The sequence below is a fragment of the Scyliorhinus torazame genome, chromosome 15 (genome assembly GCF_047496885.1).
Source record: "Scyliorhinus torazame isolate Kashiwa2021f chromosome 15, sScyTor2.1, whole genome shotgun sequence".
Classification (NCBI taxonomy): domain Eukaryota; kingdom Metazoa; phylum Chordata; class Chondrichthyes; order Carcharhiniformes; family Scyliorhinidae; genus Scyliorhinus; species Scyliorhinus torazame.
Window position 1 is genome coordinate 166,631,290 of NC_092721.1, and position 15,372 is coordinate 166,646,661.

General features: G+C 46.6%; 1 protein-coding gene across 2 annotated transcripts in view; it reads left to right on the forward strand.

Annotated features, from left to right (window-relative positions):
- Positions 1–1,947: 1,947 nt before the first annotated feature.
- Positions 1,948–15,372, forward strand: part of ufm1 (ubiquitin-fold modifier 1) — a 70,573-nt gene continuing 57,148 nt past the window's right edge. For both annotated transcript variants that reach the window (XM_072477061.1, XM_072477062.1), the window contains exons 1-2: positions 1,948–2,055; positions 4,527–4,583. In XM_072477061.1, the coding sequence (XP_072333162.1) occupies positions 2,054–2,055; positions 4,527–4,583 (59 nt within the window). In that variant the 5' untranslated portion in view covers positions 1,948–2,053. The remainder of the gene's footprint in view (positions 2,056–4,526; positions 4,584–15,372) is intronic.

Consider the following 15,372-nt stretch of genomic DNA (forward strand, 5'->3'; position numbering starts at 1 on the left):
CCCTACATCACTGGGAATGGCCAGGGCGGCCTTGGGCACGCTTACATGCAGATTTTGCAGGCCCTTTTCAGGGATCCATGTTCCTTCTACTAATTGACGCCCAGTCCAAATGGCTGGAGGTGCATAAGATGCAGGGGACAACGTCCTGCGCAACAATTGGAAAAAATGCGTTTATCATTTAGTACGCATGGCCTCCCCGAGGTGCTGGTCACGGATAATGGCACTCCATTCACGAGTGAGGAGTTTGCTAGGTTTACAAAGATGAACGGCATCCGCCATATCCGCACTGCCCCTTACCACCCGGCTTCAAATGGGTTGGCAGAGCGTGCAGTGCAAACATTCAAAAGAGGCCTAAAGAAGCAGTCTTCCGGATCAATGGACACGAGACTGGCTCGGTTTTTGTTTACGTACAGGACCACCCCCCCCATAGTGGCTGGGGTAGCTCCCGCAGAACTCCTAATGGGCCGGAGACTTCGCACCCGCCTTAGTATGGTCTTCCCGGACATTGGCGCAAAAGTACGCCGCACACAAGAACGGCAGGGACCGGGATTGTCTCGGCATCGTCCGATTCGGCAGTTTGCGCCCGGTGACCCAGTATTCGTGCGGAATTTTGCTGGTGGTGCCCAATGGGTTCCTGGTGTAATCTTTCGCCAAACGGGCCCTATATCGTACCAAGTGCAAGCCCAGGGTCGTCTCCAGCGAAAACATGTAGACCACGTCCGGTCCAGAAGATCATCCCCGCAAAAGATTCCCCGCCCCCGGAGCGCAGTTCAACAGTGGCAAAGACCAGAAACAAGGGAAGGTAGTCCTCCAAATCATCCACTGGTGCCTCACTCGAAGCTTGCGCAGGTCGTGACGGGACCGAATGGGGATAGAGACGCTGACATGACGGAGGCAGCAGACTCTGACTCCGAGATGGAGACACAGGATGAATCAAAGGGGGAATCCTCGGGTCCACAGGCCGCGGATGTACAACCGCGCCGTTCATCACGGAAGCGCCGGTCTCCGTCTCGTTATACGCCGCCTGATCCAGCGCCGCGTGCAAATGGCGTCCGGCCTGCGGCCAAACGAGTTCGACGCCTTCCTTCGCCAGGGCCTACGGTGGATTCCTTGGACTTTGGGGGGGGGGGGGGATGTTATAACCTGCCTACTGACGATTGGCTGGGGACTAATGACTATCCCACAATCCTATGGGAGTATGAACTTCCCCAATGAGGGGGGTGGAGAAACTCCTACTATAAATAAGCTGGCCAGTCCAGGAACCAGGAGAAGGTAGCAAGGGAAGTTACTGCTACTGTTATGTATATATTGTTATAGTAAATAAACGTTATTATTTTGTATCCTTAAAACTCGTGCTGGATTCTTCGGGGCCCTTACAAAACAAAGAGGCATAATGATATATAGGGTCTTCTTTTGATGGGGTTGAAAAATAGCATGTCCCAAGTTATGAAATGGTCCTGCGGAGTCCAGATGTGAATTGATCGACAAGCAGATTGTTGGTTTTATCAACAGGCTGTGAGAGTTCTGGCCAGCTGAGAGACCAAGTATGGAGCATGGGAGATGGGGAGAACTGGGCAAAGGAGCAGGGAAGTGGAGATGCCTTGATTTTACAAACAAAATACCAGTTTATTTTGCATTATCCATTTGAACAAGTTAAACACTGCACCAAGACCAGTGGACAAGTGCCATAATGAAAAACAATTCACATTCACTTCACCGCCAGAATTTCCAACAGAGGGCCATTAGTGTTAGCCATCTAAACAGATGCCTGCCAAACATGGGGGTCGGGAGAAGAATACGGCAGCCTAGAAAAATGAACAGAAGTAATAGGAAAGAAAAATGAATCTAATGACGATCGGTAATTCCGATTTCACTGGCAGCATTATTTTCTCATCCCAAGCACTTCAGGCGGGATACGGAGCAGACAGCTGAAAGCAGGCAGTCCTTCCTCCGAAGGGTGACGTGCGATAGCGCGTGCGCTTCCGGGTGACTCGGCGCGTTCACTTCCGGGTCAGGCGGCGCTATTCCTTCCAGGAGCGGGTCGAGAAGGATAATGTGAGCGAAGCGGCACCGCGGCGTGAGCGGGCTGGTGGGGGATGAGAGACCCGGGGGAGGGAGAGGCAGAGGCCGCGCAGAGGTGGCGTTTTAGCCGGCCTGACATGACTCCGTGTTAGCCCTGTGCCTGTCACTGCCACAGCGATGTGCACAGTAGTCACATTGAAGGCAGGTTACTCACTGCAGCAATAAGTGTGAACGTGGCTCATTGATGTCCCTTTCTCTTCAACTACCCCCCGGCTCACATTGTCCATCAGGTTCACCTGCTGCCCTCCCCAAGGACTGTCACCCACCCACCCACCCTTCCTGGTCCAGCTGTTGCTCAGTTTCTTCTTCAGTTTCTCCTTTGGATTTGCTGTCATCAGCTCCTCTTGTCTATAACAGTAACCCCCCAGATTTCCTCCTCTAATATTGTTTGCTGCTGTTCCCAGCATAGCCCTCAACCCCTGACCTGTCCCCTTCGTGCTCAGCTATTCCACCAGCTGCGAAAGCAGTAGGCTGCGAGCGTTGGAAGTCAGAAGTAAGGCTGAAAATGTGGATGGTTGAAAGGCAGTGGACCTGAAATATTAACTCTCTTTATCTCTCTGCTGCTGCCTGATCCAGCATTTTCTATTTCATATTGTACTACTTGACTGATCTGACCTGTATCCCCTATAAAACTTTGGCTCTAACAAAGCTCTGCCAACTGTCCCTGATCTATCCCTTAACACACCCCACTTGCCTATCACCCTCCCTTGATGACCTACTCTTGACTCCTTACCTGGGAAGTTCATATTCAAATCTGTTGTGTTTAAATCACTTTATTTGACACCGACCACTTTGACCAAGAAGAACCATTCTTATTTGTTATTTGCATATTAGCTGTCAGCTGTGTCTAGATAAGTGTTTAAATATGTCCTGAAGAAATGCAACTACTAATTTATAATAATTTATAAACTATCAACAGAATTATAGATCCTAAAGCATGCAACAAAAAATTAACTGTGTGCTAATTATTATATTTATATTTTATATAATAATGATTTGCTTAATGACAGAAAGCAGAGGGTTGGAATAAATGGGCCCTTCTCTAGCTGGGAAACTAAGTAACGGGGTGCTGCATAGCAAAATTTACAAATGATCCTAAAATAGGTGGTAAAGCAGGTGTGAAGAGGAGATAGAGTTTACAGATGGATATATATGGAGTTGTATATAGGGAAGTGTGAGGTTATCCATTATGACTTTAAAAAAATAGAAACGAAAATTATTATCTGAATGGAAAGCAGAATCAAAATGCTTCTGGGTAGAGGGATCTGGGTGTCTTTGTTAAGGGGCTGGTTTAGCACAGTGGGCTAAACAGCTGGCTTGTAATGCAGAACAAGGCCAGCAGTGTGGGTTCAATTCCCGTACTGGCCACCCCGAACAGGTGCCGGAATGTGGTGACTAGGAGCTTTTCACAGTAACTTCATTGAAGCCTACTTGTGACGATAAGTGATGATGATTATTATTGTTATTATTATTAATGAATCAGAAAGTCGCTATGCAGGTACAACATATAAAAGGCAAATGGAATTTGAGTGTTTCTTGCAAAAGGGCTGGCATATGAAAGGAGAAAAATGTTGTTTCAATTGTATTGGGTGTTGGTGAGACCATATCTGGAGTATTGTGTCTAGTTTTGGTGTCCTTATTTGAGGGAGGATATGGTGGCATTGGAGCCAGTTCAAAGGAGGTTCACCAGATTCATTTTGGGGATGAAAGGATTGACCTATAATAATCTTTATTGTCACAAGTAGGCTTACGTTAACACTGCAATGAAGTTACTGTGAAAAGCCCTGAGTCGCCACGTTCTGGCACCTGTTCGGGTACATAGAGGGAGAACATATGAGGAGAGATTAAACAGTTTGGGCTTGTACTCACTGGAGTTGCGAAGAATGAATGGGGATCTGATCGAGGTATATAAAATTGATTAATAAAGTAAATGTAGACCAAATGTTCCTCCTTGTGGGGTAGTCTAGAATGAGAAGTCACAGATATAGGTGGAGAGGCGGTAGATTTAAAACTGAGATGAGGAGGAACTACTTCTCGCTGCACCATATTTGGTGGAGTATGAATCATTAAATAGTTTCAAGAAGGAGATAGATATATTTCTGATTAAAAATGGGTATTGGGAACAGGCAGGGAGGTAGACCGGGAAGCGATCAACCATGATCTGATTGAAGGGCTGAATTGCTTACTTCCGAATTGCTCCTCATTCCTATGTTCCAATGATATTATTAGCGGTAGTGTTGATGTTGGTCTTTGTGTAGAAAGGGAATGTGCATAAATAGTGATAAGAAAGCACTGCTATTAGTAGCTTAACATAGATAACTCATTTTAGTTAACAGTAACATTAACAATAATATGAATAATAAATAACCTGAGCAATGTAATTTAATACTGTGACTTACAGCAGCTGGTGAAGACAGGCTAATTCTGTACTGATTTTCCTTTAGGTCAAAGGTCACATTTAAAATCACGCTGACGTCGGATCCAAAGTTGCCCTACAAAGTGTAAGTGAGTGTGGCTGAGAATAGTCAATGGGAGCTACTACTCCAAAGCCTTGGTGCACTTTTCATCCCCTTAGTGAATGCTTGTTGATCCATCACTGATTAATATGGGCAGCACAGTGGTTAGCATTGCTGCCTCACAGCGCCAAGGACCTGGGTTCAATTCCGGCCTTGGGTGACTGTGGAGTTTGCACTTTTTCCCCGTGTCTGCATGGGTTTCCCCTGGGTGCTCCAGTTTCCATCCACAGTCCAAAGATGTGCCAGTTCGGCGGATTGGTCATGCTAAATTGCCCCTTAGTATCCAGGGATGTGCAGGTTAGGTCGGGTTATGGGGATGGGGTGGAGGAGTGCTTTTTCAGAGGGTCGGTGCAGACTCGATGGGCTGGACGGCCTCATTCGGTGCTGTTTGTATTTCTATGGTTCTATGATGTTTGGAGCTGTTTTAATGTTTCATATTTTTAAAAAATTACTATTTTTTTAATAAATATAAACGTTTAGCTTTTAAAGTATTTATGTTGGTAATTGTGCTGTGGAAATGATTTTGTTTTGAACATGTTATTTTCAACACAGTATCATGCTTTGGGGCAAACTTTTAATCTAAAAGCACTGTTTGTATTTCAGTAAGAGCGTTAAAGTATTGTGTCTGTTTGCATTCCATCTGTTGGATTAAGTGTTCAAGTAATAGGCTATTATAGTGGTTGTAATATATGCAACAAAGACATTTAATTCTAATTTGAGTACATTATAACCTTGTAGACTGGCAAGACTATGTTTAGTGTAATTTCCAACTGTGGTATTTATAAACACTCAGAAATTATTATTAAAGAACAGTTTTAAGATTTTCTGACACGTACCCTACATAGAACATCTCCGTTTTCTCCCAGTCCCCACCACCACACCTTCGGTTTTACCCATTCTGCTTTCAAAATTGTCAGAGAACTTTAGTTACAAGTAATTCCAGAACTTTGCCCTTACCTTCGAAAGAGAGAGAGCGTTCCAGAGCTGATCATATTTATGGTAGAAAAGAAGAAATAATAGGGCTATGAAACAGCTTAAAAATGTGGGAACTGTAGATGTAAACTTTTTTGTTTGGATTGTGAGTGTGAAACTGGCTGATATGGGATGTGAGTGACTCACGGCTTCTGGTAAACATTCTTGGGAGGAGCAGCTGTCTTTGGACCTCTGGTTCCCAAAGCTTTCCACCACTGAGCTTTATTCTGACTTCAGGTCTTTGTCTGTTTTAAATTAATATATAGAGATTGATTGATCTTTTACCAATAACTTACAGTGTCTCAAATTGTTGCTCTCTTTGGTTGGCTCTGTTTAATTACGTTTGCTCAAGAGTCGCCAGGTATCTTTCGACACCGCCACAAGGTTCAGAACCAAATACTGATCAATGACTCGATACACCAGTTAGTAAGTTCAAAAGCAATGCTCATTTATTTACACACAGTCAAATCTACTCATGCATAAACTCTACAAACTAAACTACCACTATTACTAAAGCCTATACTTAGCTTCGGGTGCCCACTCAGTCAGAGGAACAATGGCCGTTGCTCGGTTCTGAGGCTGCTGGGTTGAGCTGTTTACAGGGTAGCAACTAGGAGCGTCTTATCGCGTTGCGTGCGTTGACTTGGAACTTACTTGGTCTGCTGCAGCTGGTAGGCAGGTCTCCCTCTTCACTGAGAGCCAAAGCCAAAGAAGGAAGATTCTCCCTTGGGGAATATCTTTTATACTAAAAAGGGCTTCGCGAGCTTTTGAGCGGGCCTTGAACTTGGCCTCAACTAATTGGTCCTTTCCCAATCAGTCGTATCGATCTTCCTCCAATAGAGGGATGGTTCCCTGATCGCTGGGCGTGTCCTGGTGACTGTTAGTCTGCTTTGTCTTAGCTTCTTCTGGCGCCGGGGAGTCTGCCTTAACATTGTGTATCTAAATGTTTCCCTTTTGTCCCCGGAGATGGCTCATTAGTATGTAGATTGCTTGGCAGTTTCTGTCCTGTCTGAGCGTTTAAGATTCTAATCAACAGACAGAGCTTGCACCTGCTTGTTTCTTAGCATTGTCCAATTTTCCCTGCATTCTTCGCAAGTGTCCATTTTGTAATCGGGTCGTGGCCATCCCAGATGGCTGCATTCCCTTCTTGTGATCCTCAATGCGAAGTGTGAAGGATCACACTACTACGTCATCTTCATCCTCTGACCACCAGAGCACCCATACTTAGGCTCCAAACTGTCCTATCCTATGCAACACAATTTTACTTAAACCATTTTAAATACATTCATTATCATAAAACTCTACCGGGCGCTATGACATTAATACATGCATTACAGAAAAATAAAAAAACTGGAACCTCTAACATTTCTCAATAAGCTATCCTCATTCAAACAATCCAAAAATACAAACAATCCAAAAATAATCTATACATCTTAAACTGTCTAAAATAGCAGCGCACACATTTCTCTGGCCTGGCAGTCAGACACAGAGGTTTGCATCTCTTTATTCCACAGAATACATGAAGAAAAATGGATGCTCTTTAATCCGTCCCAATGGGTTCAGGGGTCTGGTGAAATCCGAAAATGGGGGACCTAAATCTGTATACCGGGGTGCGAGAGCGATATGCTCTCTTTCTCCATTTCCTAACTCTAAACGTTTGCACGACGCTGCAAAGTATCGCCAGCACTAAGAGTGCTTCGACTACATATGAGAGTGAGTACCAGGCGATGAACTTATCACACCAGGTCGGGGTATTGCTAGGTGTCTCTGGGATGGTTATCTTGAGGTTCCGTGTATTACAGGGGTGAGAATCATTTACGGTTTGTGTGGTCGGGGTCAGGGGAGTAGCGTCTGCGCGCAACTGAAGGGATCCCGCTAAGATCCATGTGAACACGAAGGCTGTCTTCAGCTTTGTCGGTCTTCTTTGTCTTCCTCTGGGTTTCTGGGGTTCTGTGAACATAAATTATGCTTATGTTATTATCTTGCTTAAGATCTCGTGTCTCTGTCCTTTATTGTCAATTTCCCTTTATAATTGGTCACCATCTGTGACTCCCTCATTTTTTTTTAAAACCGAATATTGGGACAAGACAATAAGTCGTACTGTGAGCCGTCTCGCAGCCTGTGTGATTTACCATCCCAGTGTTTGAGGATGTAAATAGCATAGGGAAGCAACCTAAGGATTGCCAAAACCAAACAAAAGAATTTTGAACGTAACGAGCCAAAATGGGGTGCGTATGGGCCGCGGCAAGAAATGGGTGGAATCCCCAGATAGGACGGTGATCAATGCCGTATGTGCTCTACCCGAGCGTAGCTGACCAGAGGGGGGTCCTCAGGCAGGGCGGGGGCCAATGCCGTTTCTCCACTGCCTGAGCAACCGGCAAGAACGGGTAAGAATGCGGTCGTTGTGGGGGGCTGCCTCTCGAATTAGGAGAGCAACTATGAGTCGTGTTCTGTTGACAAACTAGTTCCTCTGAACTATTTTCTGGGGACAAACTTGTTCCATTAACAGCCGGGGGGCGTTAAAGGAATGGTGACGTGGGGCCGTGAAAACTTTCGAGTTTACGAACAACACTTAACGTTAACACTAATGGACAAACATGGTGCAGGTTCCATCAGAAAGGACACCGTATCTCTCCATTGGTTCCTTTTTTTTTTCCATCATCTGGACACCTCACTGCCCAATAGCGAACAGGGTCCAAAGGGATTTGTTTGGTGGGAGTCAGACTCTAAGTCATCATCTTCTCCCGGCTGCCAAACTCTTGACTGTAGTAACCGTACTAAAGCTGCTTGGGGCCAATTGGGGTCCATCTCATCATTCCAGATGAGCCTGAACGAATTGTCTTGGTGCCAGAATCGTGTGTCGAGGTTGGAGCTACTATGCTTCAATCCGTAATCGTCGGGCGGTGGGTCTGGGTCAGGGGCTTTGATATAAATGATCTCAAATGGGTCAGTAGAATTATGCTCAGATTCGCTGGGAGTGGGGCCTGGTACAGGGGTATAGTCGTAATGTGGTGTGCCGTGGCTATCGTCATCATGATCGCTATCACTGTCGCTGTCAGTTGAATGAAGGGAGAGGCGGAGTCGTGCCTCTGGGGGCGGAGTTGAAATTGCGTCGGAGGACGGGCTGGAGTGGTTGGGGGAGGGTAGGAATATGTCATCTGTGGGCGGGGCATGATCGTCTGCTGGTGCGAGCAGGATGTGGTGTGTGTGGTTATTCTGTGAGCCGTAAGCCTTGAGCTGGTTTATATGAAACCACGCTGACTTACCATTGGGATAGGTTATTTTGTATACTGAGGGGCTGACTTTGTCTGAAATGGAGTACGGTCCGGAAAATTTTGGGGAAAGGAATGAACTGGGGTTGTAAAGGGAAAGCATAACTTGTTGCCCTACTGTAAACTCAGTGGCGTGTACTGTTTTGTCGAAACAAGCCTTGCTCTGTTTCTTCCTGGTTCCAAGTCTCACTGCTGCTGCGAGTTGGGCTGCCTTTATGTTCTGTATCTGTTGTTTAACCGCATTTTCATGCGTGAGGGCTGTAACAGCGGGGCTGGCCAAATCCAGTCCTAATAAATACTCCGTGCCTTTCATGGGGCATCCGGTCATGAGGGTGTGGGGGGTGTATCCTGTGGATGTGGATACTGTGTTTCTTAAAAACATTAGAGCAAATGGGAGTACTGAATCCCAGGTGCTGTTAATCTGCTGTACCATTTTCCTGAGGGTGGCTTTCAATGTCCTATTCATTCGTTCTACAATACCACTTTACTGGAGGTGGTATGTGATATGGAACTTTTGTCTAATGCCGAAAATCGTGAGGACGTTTTTCATTACACGTCCGGTGACTTTTGGGGAAAGGAATGAACTGGGGTTGTAAAGGGAAAGCATAACTTGTTGCCCTACTGTATACTGCCCTATCGGACTCTATACTGCGTGGGAGGCCCCATCTTGTAAAGATGTGGTGTGTTAAGATTTTAGCCATTGTCTTGGCCAATGTCCTATTCATTCGTTCTACAATACCACTTTACTGGAGGTGGTATGTGATATGGAACTTTTGTCTAATGCCGAAAATCGTGAGGACGTTTTTCATTACACGTCCGGTGACTTTTGGGGAAAGGAATGAACTGGGGTTGTAAAGGGAAAGCATAACTTGTTGCCCTACTGTATACTGCCCTATCGGACTCTATACTGCGTGGGAGGCCCCATCTTGTAAAGATGTGGTGTGTTAAGATTTTAGCCATTGTCTTGGCGGGGGCGGGGGGGGGTTTCCAGAAATAACCATTCCTAGAGCCTGCCTTCGCTAGGGCACGTCTGCTTTAACGTTTCCAGGGGGAGGGGGAAGAACGGTGATGACTGCGAACCTTAATTATTCCGTATTTCCTATCCTTCGCTGTCTCTAGGATATGGCGGAGTAATGGGGCTGAGGGTAGGGGTTTACCGTCTGTGGAAACAAATTCTCTTGTTTCCCAGAGTGGTAGGAATTCTGTCAAACTATTACAGACATACAAGCTGTCTGAATAGATGTCTGCTGGGGTCGGGAACGAGTCTGGGTGGTCTACAATATATGCAATTGCTGCCAGCTCTGCTGCCTGCGAGCCGACGTTTCCTGGCAATTTTAAGGAAATTTCATTTAGGGCGTGTCCTCTACATATATACCGCAACCGGTAATTCTCTCTCCATTTAACACTGTGGGTGAGCCATCCACATAAATCCTCAGGGGTGTGCACGTGTCTGTGGGCTGGGGCCTCTGGGGTGTACTACCTGTTTTCCTGGGAGGTGACATGGGAATAAATGGGCCTGTGTTCTGTTTCGTGGTGATGACCTCACATTCATGAGGGGTGCCTGCATACTGCAGATTATCGGCAAGGAAGGTGTGGGTTTTGGTTCTCTTTACTGTGATGTCCCGTCCCTGCAAAAGAAGGGTCCAACGGGCTGCACGTATTTGGCTGACTGTGCCATCTTTAAGTCGGCTGTCTAACAATAGCTGTGTCAGTGTGTTCTGTGAGGATGGTGATGGGATTGCGTCCTGTAATGTAGGCAAAGTATTGTACTGCCCAAAAAACTGCGAGCAGGTGCCTTTCACAGGCAGAAAATCCTTGCCCTACGGGGTCTAACACGCATCAGGTGTATGCTAATTGGTCGTGGCGTTCCTGGAGGAGCACGGCCGAAAGGGTTCAGTCGGTGCTTGCAACTTCGATTGCATATGGGGAAAGTGGATCTGGGACCTGTAGTGCGGGGGCTGTGCTGAGTGCTCTTTTTAAAGTGTCCATGTCATGTGTATGCTGTGGAAGCCATTCCCAAGGTGTTTCTTGAGAAGGTCGGATAGGGTCGCTGCTTTAATGGCGAAACGGTCAATATGGTTTCAACAGTAGCCAACCAGTCCTATAAATGACCGGAGGGCTGAGACATTGTGGGGAAGTGGCAATTTGACGATCGAGTCAATTCTCTTGTGCTCGATCTCTTGTTTACCATGAGTGATCACTGTTCCTAAGTAAATCACTTTTTCTTTCAAAATCTGGGCCTTCTTGGGGTTGACTTTGCAACCAATTTCTTTTAGGAGCGCTAGGAGCTCGGCGAGAAGCGAAATGTGCTCTCCCTTTGTGTCTGTCTGTCGTAACAAGTCGTCTACGTACTGGACCAGACAATCGGGGCGGGAAAATTTTGCTAAACTATTTGCCAGCTGTCGGTAAAAATGGAGGGGGAGTTGTGGAAGCCTTGTGGACGGCACGTCCACGTGTATTGTTGCCCTTGGAATGTAAAGGCGAATTTGTACTGGCACGCTTTAGCCAATGGAATGGACCAGAAGCCATTACTAATGTCCAAAACCGGAAAAAAAATTTGACTGGAGTCCCTATTTGAGCATGGTCTCGGGACTCGTGGCTACGGTGGGTGCTGCTGCTGGGGTTACTTTGTTCAGTTCCCGGTAATCAATGGTCAGTCGCCATGATCCATCCGGTTTACTGACGGGCCAAATCGGTGTGTTTGTGGAGGCTACTGATCTGAGTACGCCTTGATCCAACAAACTCTGTTACTTTGGAGATTTCTCCCTCTGCTTCCTGGGGAAATCCGTACTGCTTCTGGGGTTTAGGATCGGGACCTGTAATGTTCACAAAGCCAGCCAAATTGCCATAGTCATGCTTGAGCTATGCAAATGCTGCTTTATGTTCCTGCAGGACTGCCCTAACCTGTTTGTCTGCACTAATGGCTCGAGGGTCGAACCAGAAATCTCCTACTGAGCTAATCCTGTTTACGTATTCTTCTACTGTGAGCGTGGCGGGGGCTCGTGCTGCCTTTGCCATTTTCCAAATACACTTGTTCACTGGGTCAAAATAAAGGTTATGGGAGCTCATGAAATCGATCCCAAGGATATGTTCTGCTGTCTGGGGCAGATCAACTAAAACTAGGAGGTGCTTAGTCGTGATGTTCCCTATCTGTATTGCTACAGGGGCTGTGATGTGTCCCTGTTGTAAATGGCCTGTAAAACCGCTCAGTGTGATGGTGTCTGTTGTGGGCTACATGTTTTGCTGAAACATCGTGGAGGAATTGAGTGTGTCCCAAAGAAATTCTACGGGTTGTCCCCGGACTTTGCCTGCTACTACCGGTCTACCGGACTTGTCCCAAATAGTGTCGCAGACCCAAGTTGGGGAGCCCGAGCACTGTCAGTCGGTGCCGTTCATGTCTGCATTCTCTGAACGTGCGCTAGCGCTATGGATCGGCTTTGCCCTATTCCTGTTTAGGGTGCCTGTCTGTTGGTTTCTTTGCTGCTTCTGGGGCGCGTTGCACTCTTGTGCAAAGTGTCCTAGCTTTCCACAGTTGTAACATTCCTGAGCTTTGGGCTGGGGTTGGCTGTTCCTGCCCTCATTTACCCATGCGGGGTTCATTTCTGCTTGCTCTTCATCGGGCATTATAAATGCAGTTTTGCCTGCAATTGATTGCTCCCAAGCGCGGGACAATCTGTTCAAAACCCATTTTTCATTGTGGGCCACATCTGAGTGGTCATAATTTGCGCAGGCTTTCTGTCCTGCGTCTGTCGCTTGAGAGACTAGAATTCGGGTCCATTTGGCCATATTATCTGGGGACAAATGGGTGCGGGCTAACTCTCCAAAACGGCGGTAAAGTGAATTCACAAACGTCCAGCAAACGTTGTGGGGTGCTCTGCCTTCTTTTGCCTACACTTATTGAGGCCTTCTACGGGGTCTCCTCTGTTAAAGCCGATCGCATCAAGGATCGCTGTGTGCATCTCTTGGAGTGTGCCTCCTCCTACATTCTGTGGGTCGGGAAGGGCTGCTACGACTGAAGGGTCGAGGCTCAAAACTGTGAGCTTCACTTGCTCCTTTTCGTCCAGGCCGTACATGGTTGCCTGTTGTCTGACTTTAGCGAAAAATTGGTGAGGGTCGGATGTGGGAAGGAACGGTGTAATTCTTCCACACGCATCCCGTAGTTGGGTCACGGTTAACGGGGTTGTGTGAAGGAAGTCTGCTTCTCCTTCGGCCCTGCGTTGTGTGGTTACAGGATTCATGGGGGTGAGTTCTGCCTGTTCGGTTGCGGGTTGCGGCGCTTTCCTTTTCTGTGGTTTTTCCTGCGTACATGTCCCATGAACGTATCAATGGGCAGTCTTGTTCAATTCCTGCCAGTCGGGGCCGTTTTCTTGATCTAATGGGGGTCCGAATGTACTTTGAAATCCATTTTGAACGGAAAGCAGAGATTTCAATTCTGCAATTTGCTTCCGGCACTTTGCGTGGTCTACGGAGCTCTGCCTTTGTTCTGTTGTGGAAATATGGAGTGCTCGTAGGGCTGCTTTTAAATCATTGCACTGTTTCTGCAATTTCTCAACTGTTTCTTGTCTTACCAGGACCGCACGTTGCATGTCCTGGTAGGCCTTGTCATATTGCGTCTGAAAACAGTTCAAATGCGCGAGACAAGACTGATATGCCCACTTGGCATCATCCACCTCTCTGTCCCTTGCTGCTAACTGCTCTTTTAAATCTGGATTCTGCTTCTCTACCTCACTCACGTCTACCTCACTGGTTCTGTCTCTCACCTCATCTCTCTACGGAGCGTCCTAACGACGACCTCTGTGCCTCGCAATTGTGCCAAACAGGACACGATTGCCATCGGCTTGCGAGCTTTTCCTAAGGTCTTCTTGTGGATCTCTGACAGGTTCTCCCACCAAGTATGTCTTATACTCCCGGGGGCTTGTGCTGCCATTGCCATTTTCCAATCACACTTGTTAACTGGGTCAAAATAAAGGTTATGGGAGCTCATGAAATCGATCCCAAGGATATGTTCCCAAGGAAATAATGTTTCCTCATTATTGCAGAATTCACTCCAAAAGGGCCATCCTTTCCCTTTGAGATATTTCCTGATCTCATCTTCCAAAATGGGACAATGTCCTACTCTACTGGTCGCTGCGACCTCGAATTCCTGGGGGTTCATAAGGCGTTCCATTGCCTTCATTGCCATTTTCTCTACTAGGATCTCTACTGAATTTGGAACAGGGGGTGATAAAGTGGTGATGTAAACACGGGTACGGCTTACGCTAATTTCCGGCCTACAAAACTCCCGACAGTTTTACGCAACAAAAGCTCTCAGGTTTACCTTATATCCCTGTTAGTACGCATGCATTAACACACTTCCGAATCTCAGAGGCTTGATCAGTACTGTTTTGACGCTTGTGGTTTTTCTGTTCCGAATTGGATTCCAATTCAAATTTTGGGTTCTCTGCTTGGTTAGGCCACTTCTAAGTCGGGTCCCGTCTGATGTCGCCAGTAAATGTTGCTCTCTTTGGTTGGCTCTTAATTTGGCTCTGTTTAATTACATTTGGTCAAGAGTCGCCAGGTATCTTTCGACACCGCCACAAGGTTCAGAACCGAATACTGATCAATGACTCGATACACCAGTTAGTAAGTTCAAAAGCAATGCTCATTTATTTACACACAGTCAAATCTACTCATGCATAAACTCTACAAACTACCACTATTACTAAAGCCTATACTTAGCTTCGGGTGCCCACTCAGTCAGAGGAACAATGGCCGTTGCTTGGTTCTGAGGCTGCTGGGTTGAGCTGTTTACAGGGTAGCAACTAGGAGCGTCTCTCGTAGTGTGCGTTGATTTGGGACTTACTTGGTCTGCTGCAGCTGGTAGGCAGGTCTCCCTCTTCACTGAGAGCCAAAGCCAAAGAAGGAAGATTCTCCCTTGGGGAATATCTTTTATACTAAAAAGGGCTTCGCGAGCTTTTGAGCGGGCCTTGAACTTGGCCTCAACTAATTGGTTCTTTCCCAATCGGTCGTATCGATCTTCCTCCAATAGAGGGGTGGTTCCCTGATCGCTAGACGTGCCCTGGTGACTGTTAGTCTGCTTTGTCTTAGCTTCTTCTGGCGCCGGGGAGTCTGCCTTATCATTGTGTATCTAAATGTTTCCCTTTTGTCCCCGGAGATGGCTCATTAGTATGTAGATTGCTTGGCAGTTTCTGTCCTGTTTGAGAGTTTAAGGTCCTAATCAACAGACCAAGCTTGCACCTGCTTGTTTCTTAGCATTGTCCAATTTTCCCTGCATTCTTTGCAAGTGTCCATTTTGTAATCGGGACGTGGCCATCCCAGATGGCTACAAAATCTGACTACAAAAACCGGAGTAGTCCCAAAACAGGACATTTTTTAGAATGTGCCACCCATCAATTTTAATTAAGTAAAATAAAAAAGACCTTAGCTGGACAATTTGGTTGGGCATTGCATTGATTCCGTGTGGCGGTGGACTAGTTATCCTAGTTATCCTATTTGCTGCCTGTGAGCTGGTCTCTGAGCAACCTTTGATG